Raw genomic sequence first — 6,482 nt, forward strand, 5'->3', positions numbered from 1 at the left:
CTGTCCCGACACTATAATGAAAGACGATTATGAATCAGTGCATATATTTTCCCAGCTGTCCAATCTCAGGAATGCAGTCATGCAAGCCATGTATACACATCTTCGATCTGCTGATTACACACCTGCCAGAGAACAGAGACAGCAGGAACAGGTGAGAGACACCAAACTTCACAACTCTAGCTTAATGTTATCCAGTGTGAGCCATATCAAACACATCGCACAGATTATTACAGCTTTAAAAAAAACAAAAACAACAACAACAACAACAAAAGAACACTTGATTCAAATGAACTGTGAGTCAAACAGAATTTGATTCAAATGAACTGTGAGTCAAACAGAATTTGATTCAAATGAACTGTGAGTCAAACAGAGTTTGATTCAAATGAACTGCGAGTCAAACAATTCACAGCGTAGTTACTGCAGCAGTGTTTCTCAATCCTGCTCCTTTATTTCCTCAGTAAGGGTGTGTTATACAGCTTTGCCAGCAATTAATCCATCTGGCACAAATGTAAGTGGACCTTAAAATCAACATTTGCTGAGGACGTGGTGGGGAAAAAGACAGCGCCTCTTACAACATTTCAGACCAGTTGGTTTGGATGATACTGAACAGAAATGTGAAAAAAATTGTGATTTAAATGAACTGCAATTCAAACTGTGACCTTTTACAAATATGCACAGTTGAGTCATAAAACAATAGTTAAGTCACTGTAAACTTGTTTTATATTTAATTTAATCCGAGTACATGGATGCAGTGCTTTTGCTTTGACGTGTTCTTTTGAGAAACAGCTCAACATCTTCCTGGAGAACCTACAGTAACTTAAATATAATCAAAAAACTGTATAATTACGTCACCAAATGTAAACAGCCAATCAGATTCAATATGCAAATAAGAAGGGGTCCATTGTATGTGTGTGTCATCATTTGACCCATCCTCATATAGCACACTTCATTTTATTCTCATGAAGGTCGTGTGTGTTAATGTGCTGAATCAGGACTTAAGCGTCTTGTCTCCCTCTGGTGGTCGTTCAAGGCACTACAGCAACCCGGGACCGAGCTGCTTTAACTCCAGGCTGGTATTTGGAGAAGGAGAAGGAGAAGAGGAAGAAGGAGGAGGAGGAGAGGAAGAAGGAGAAGGAGAGGGAGGAGACATAGACGCGCTTTCATTGGCTGAAATTGCTCACATGGTTACATGCGTTTTAAATGAAGGTCACGTGGAATCCAACCGCCATCACAGTGTTTAAACGTTTGCTAAAGCTAGCTAGTTTGCTATTAGAGTAGATTTACATGACCATCAACTATGATCAATAATTATATATAAATAAAAATAAAACATGGTGTCAGTGCCAGCAGCGTAGCGTGAACTGAGTCGTTAAATGAAATGATCAGTGTGTGGGAGAAAATAAAGCAGCTCTGTTTCATGGAAAACATTTTATTGGTTCTTTTTTGCAGTGTACAATAAATCAGTAAGTTGCAGTGGTGTGTGTGTGTGTGTGTGTATATACGTACAAATAAACACTGAAAAGAATAAGGAAAAAACAGCTAATGCGGATGTGATGAGTCTCTGTCTCTACTTGTAGAACTCGTGCTCCTGCTCATCCTTCTTGATCACCGTCTTGTAAGCCTTCTCGAAATCCTTGGCCAGGACGATATAACGGTTTTCACGCACGGCCAGCATACCAGCCTGAGAACACGAACACACACACACACACACACAGCTGTAGTGGTGCAGTGGTAGGAAGCAGCTACACATGATGTGAGAAAATGCTGTAACAGTATGCAGCTACACGTGTGTGTGTCTCTCTCTCTCTCTCTCACACACACACACACACAAAGTTGTTTAAAGCTGGAAGTTAAAGCGAAGTGTGTGAACGCGTTACACACTCACCTCCTGGCAGATAGAGTTAATATCCGCTCCAGAGATCTTGTCAGGTCGAGCAACATCTATACACACAGGTTAAGGAGAACACAAAGATACAAAATGCACAGCCAAAAACACACACACACACACACACACACACACACACACACACACCTGCTCTAACTCATAATCCCCTACAACAACACAATCTACACCCAGATTATTTATAAAATTAAAATAATAATAATAATAATAATAAAAACTCCTAAAAAAAAGAAAAAAAGAAAAAAGAAAAAAAGGCAGTCTTTGTGAATAACAAACAGCTAATACAGGAAAAAAGTAAGACTGAGGATAGACAGGTGTGTTAGACAGGTGTGTGATGAGGATACAGTCCTCCAGGTCCACCTCCTCAGACAGGTTCATCTTGCTGGTGATGGTGGTGAAGATAAGGCGCTTCTGTCTGCGGTCTGGCACAGGAAACTCGATCTTACGGTCCAAACGACCTGGACGCAGCAGAGCCGGGTCCAGAGTGTCGGCCCTGTTAGTGGCCATGATCACCTGCGCAGGTGCAAACGCACACACACACACACACACATTAGGAGGAGTGTGTAACTGATCAATGCCTGGAGCTTATTGGTGGATCTGTAACCTACATGTAGAAAATAGAATAAAGTCCAAACTCACCTTCACATTGACATTCTGGTCGAATCCGTCCATCTGATTCAGGAGCTCCAGGAGGATTCTCTGCACCTCTCGGTCAGCTAGAGACAGAGAGAGAGAGAGAGGGAGAGAGGGAGGGAGAGAGAGATATTGAAATCTCATGTCTAGGCATTAAAACAGATGATTATAAATCTCTCTCTCTCTCCCTCTCTTTCTCAGTCAGGTGGACGTGAAGGAGTGTAAAGGTGAGAGAAGTCGTACCTCCGGTCTGAGCGTCGAAGCGCTTGGTGGCGATGGCGTCGATCTCGTCGATGAAGATGATGGCAGGTGCGTTCTCTTTGGCCAATCGGAACACGTCTCTGACCATACGCGGCCCTTCACCCAGGTACTTCTGAACAAACTCTGAGCCCACGACGCGGATAAACGCCGCTGAGAACACACGGGACAGGTCAACGTCACGATGAACCCGTCTGTCCATCTACAGCATCTGTCGGTCTGGCACCCTGTCGCTACATCATTACCTGTCTGTCCATCCATCCTTCTATCTCGACCTGTCTGTCCATCCATTCAACCTTATATAGCTACCTTCCTGCCTGTCCGCCCGTCTAGACTTTCATCTCGACCTGTCTGTCCAGCCGTCCGGTCTTATATAGCTACCTTCCTGCCTGTCCGCCCGTCTAGACTTTCATCTCAACCTGTCTGTCCAGCCGTCCGGTCTTATATAGCTACCTTCCTGCCTGTCTGTCCAGTCTTTTACAGCTACCCGTCTGTCCGCCCGTCTAGACTTTCATCTCGACCTGTCTGTCCAGCCGTCCGGTCTTATATAGCTACCTTCCTGCCTGTCCGCCCGTCTAGACTTTCATCTCAACCTGTCTGTCCAGCCGTCCGGTCTTATATAGCTACCTACCTGCCTGTCTGTCCAGTCTTTTACAGCTACCCGTCTGTCTGTCCATCCACTTATACATCACTTCCTATCTATCCACCCTTCTCTCTCACTTATTTTTGGAGAACTCGCTGAAATTAATTGTGAAATTTACCCAGAACTAATCCTGATCAGGAGATGTAGTTCTAAGAAGAGGGAAGCAGCAGTGATGAGGCCAGGTATTTCTTTATTTATTCAGTCAGTGTGATTAAAGTACCTGTGGTGTGGTGAGCCACGGCTTTCGCCAGCATGGTTTTCCCACAGCCGGGCGGCCCGTACATCAGTACTCCTCTCGGGGGGTCGATACCAATCTGGAGGAACGCACACACACACGGCACAACACAAACTTTTTCATCCAGATGTTTCAAAGGTCAAATATTAAACCGCGGTTGTCCCAGCAGCCAGAAAAGCTTTAAACACTATTTTACACACCGTTCTGATTTCCCTTTACACGCTCACCTGCTTATAGAGCTCAAAGTGTGTGAGGGGCAGCTCCACGGCCTCCCGCACCTCCTGCTTCTGGATGTCCATCCCTCCGATATCAGCGTACATCACATCCGGCTTCTGATCTGTCACACCCAACACACACACACGGGACGTTATGACACGTCACATCACGGCTAAAAGGGAAGAATTTCTGCCGCAGGAAACGGGGGAAGTGTGTGGAGGGGGTTCGAGGTTTTTACCCGAGGTGAGCATCATGATGCTGCTGTCGGCCTCCGGGGGCAGAACGTCCACCAGAGCGTTGCTGTGTTTGTGCAGAGCCACCGAGGCGTTGGGCTTCAGCAGCTCTCTGTCTATAGTGCTCAGGATCCGCACGTAGTAATTCGACCCTTAAACACACACACACACACACACGGAGATATTTAACCACCATTACTCTCATTATAGCTAGTTATACCTCAGATTAATAATACCAACTTGATAACCTAAAATTTAGGAGATGTTAGTCACAGAATTCAACAAAACGAGGTACCTGGGCAAGTTGTTGAACCAATTAGTCTTAATACAGACTACATGAAGGACTACAAGGGTGTTGGGGTGATAAACAACAATAAAAAATAGAAATATAGAGTGAAACAGCATTTAAAAAAAAGCCCGAAGCCCTGTACCTGTAGTGGAACCCACGATGGCGGTGTTCTGGTCCACGGCTTCCAGGAACTGTCCGATGACCAGCGGGATGCTCTGGATCCTCTTCACCTCCTCCTGAGCGTGGAGGAACTCCTTCTTCAGGTTCTTCTGTTCATCCTTAATGTACTCCTCCTGCACCTCCAAAAACTCCAGCTCCTGCTGCAGCTTCTACGTAGTACAAATATCACAAACATCGCCGAGTTTAACGAGATCACAGACGTGTGAATGAACAGCATGCTGTTATTATTATTACGTGTTATTGTTCATATAAAAGGTTTATTAGTGAAGACACTAAGAAATGCTATAAAAACAAACCTTATATCTGCTGTACAGATCTTCCAGATCCTCAGGTTCTGGGGCCAAAAAGGACAAACCGGTCTGAGGCCGTGAGCTCAGCATGGCTGGGACATCATCCTGTGTATACACACACACACACACACACACACACACACGTTATTATTATTCGTTATTATTCGCTGAGACACTACTGCAGCTGCAAATCACAGCTTTATATATGAACCCTAATATCGTTTCTATAGTAACAGCGCGTACAGTGGATTCTCATTAACATTTACGGAAGGAGTCTCCAGTCTCAGAGTTAAAGCTGTAGGTTTACGCTTCTTCTTTGAGGTTTCGAGCTGCGTGAAGAAGAATAGACAGAGTCCGGTGAGGGAACCACTGTTTGTAGCTGCTATAACGTAAGCGAGAACAGGAACTCACTCGTCTTACGGACGTTCCACAACTTGAAACGTAACTGTAAATGGATAAAAAGCATAATGTGTCGTTCTCTCATGAACTGGTGTTGTATAAGAGGAATAAAACACTACAGGGTGGGAACTGTAACGCAGCTACATCACACCAGTCGTTGACTATTTTCCTGTAACAGCACCACACACAGTGGATTCTCTGTCACAAAATAAGATAAGCGAAGCGAGCGACAGTTTGAAGATGTGTTAGAGAGATGTAAAAATAACACGTTTGTTATAAAACTGGAACAGACTACAACTTTGCTGTGTAGATAACGTTAGAGAACCGGCTGAATCCCAAATGGACACTTATTCCCTACATAGGAGCACTACACTGAGTATAATAGCATTGCTTCTAATTAGGGCTGTACAACTGACAGAGACCGATTTGGTATCGAGCCTAAAATGAAGCCGGTTACACATATTAAAACGCCGTTTTAAAAACACATATTACATAGTAATAAGATAATACCTTATAAATAAACGCAACATATGACTTCTAGAATGCTTAACTAGACTTAAGACGTCAGTAATAAACAACTACCGTTAGCCGAGTCGCTAAGCTAACCGGCTAGCTAAGCTAATGTGAATGGCATGACAGAGCATTTGCCGAGTTTTGAATGAATCAGAGCCTCGATTCTGTTCATTATATCGTCTACAATCCGCAGTGCGGCCAAAGGGTATAAACCCGAGACGATACGAGACAAACCGAATGCAAATAAATTGGGAATACGTGTTTAAAAGCTGAGAAAAAGAGTGTGAGATGTTACCGGAGCCCTCTCGACTATCACTCCGCCGTCCTCCATCTTGGATATACAGACGCTGACGTCGAGTGACGTCACACGCAGCCTCACGCAGCCTCACGCATCCTAATGAGGGTAAACACTCAAGAATTTAAAAAGACGAGTATTTTCTAATAAATCTATTCATTTTATTATTATTCTAGCCACGGGTTTTTTATACACAAGTGCATGTATTTGTCGGTAAAACATGTATTTGTCTTTATTGTTTTTTGTAAAGACTTTTACAAAAATGTTACTTGGATACTCTCTCTACCTCAGGCAATGTCAAAGCTTTAAAATCCTGCTAAATAATATCAGAAATATTATATATTGTGTACAATGTATAATATTTATTCTTTTTTACAATTTTTTAATATATATTT

At 43.4% G+C, this 6,482-nt stretch overlaps 1 protein-coding gene and 1 long non-coding RNA gene across 2 annotated transcripts in view; one reads left to right on the forward strand and one right to left on the reverse strand.

Moving 5' to 3' along the window:
* The window catches only part of LOC128599944 (uncharacterized), a 2,557-nt gene extending 1,238 nt beyond the window's left edge, over nucleotides 1–1,319 (forward strand). The window contains exons 2-3 of the long non-coding RNA XR_008384489.1: nucleotides 1–151; nucleotides 1,031–1,319. The exon at nucleotides 1–151 is cut by the window's left edge and continues 96 nt beyond it. This is a non-coding gene — a long non-coding RNA (uncharacterized LOC128599944). The remainder of the gene's footprint in view (nucleotides 152–1,030) is intronic.
* A 94-nt stretch (nucleotides 1,320–1,413) lies between these two features.
* Nucleotides 1,414–6,138, reverse strand: psmc4 (proteasome 26S subunit, ATPase 4). Its single transcript, XM_053612014.1, has 11 exons — nucleotides 6,088–6,138; nucleotides 4,887–4,985; nucleotides 4,553–4,739; nucleotides 4,127–4,273; nucleotides 3,900–4,009; nucleotides 3,658–3,751; nucleotides 2,780–2,947; nucleotides 2,543–2,619; nucleotides 2,248–2,416; nucleotides 1,886–1,941; nucleotides 1,414–1,681 (listed from the first exon to the last, which is right to left on the reverse strand). Exons 1-11 carry the CDS (start codon nucleotides 6,121–6,123, stop codon nucleotides 1,568–1,570), a joined length of 1,257 nt encoding a protein of 418 aa, XP_053467989.1. The 5' UTR covers nucleotides 6,124–6,138; the 3' UTR covers nucleotides 1,414–1,567.
* Nucleotides 6,139–6,482: the final 344 nt, after the last annotated feature.

Source organism: Ictalurus furcatus, chromosome 23, assembly GCF_023375685.1.
Source record: "Ictalurus furcatus strain D&B chromosome 23, Billie_1.0, whole genome shotgun sequence".
Lineage (NCBI taxonomy): Eukaryota > Metazoa > Chordata > Actinopteri > Siluriformes > Ictaluridae > Ictalurus > Ictalurus furcatus.

Coding starts and splice junctions, on each gene's coding strand:
- psmc4 (XM_053612014.1), bottom strand. CDS start 6,123: ATGGAGGACGGCGGAGTGATAGTCGAGAGGGCTCCG. Junction 4,986..6,087: donor TGATAGTCGAGAGGGCTCCG/GTAACATCTCAC, acceptor GTGTATACACAG/GATGATGTCCCAGCCATGCT. Junction 2,417..2,542: donor ACCAGAATGTCAATGTGAAG/GTGAGTTTGGAC, acceptor GCACCTGCGCAG/GTGATCATGGCCACTAACAG.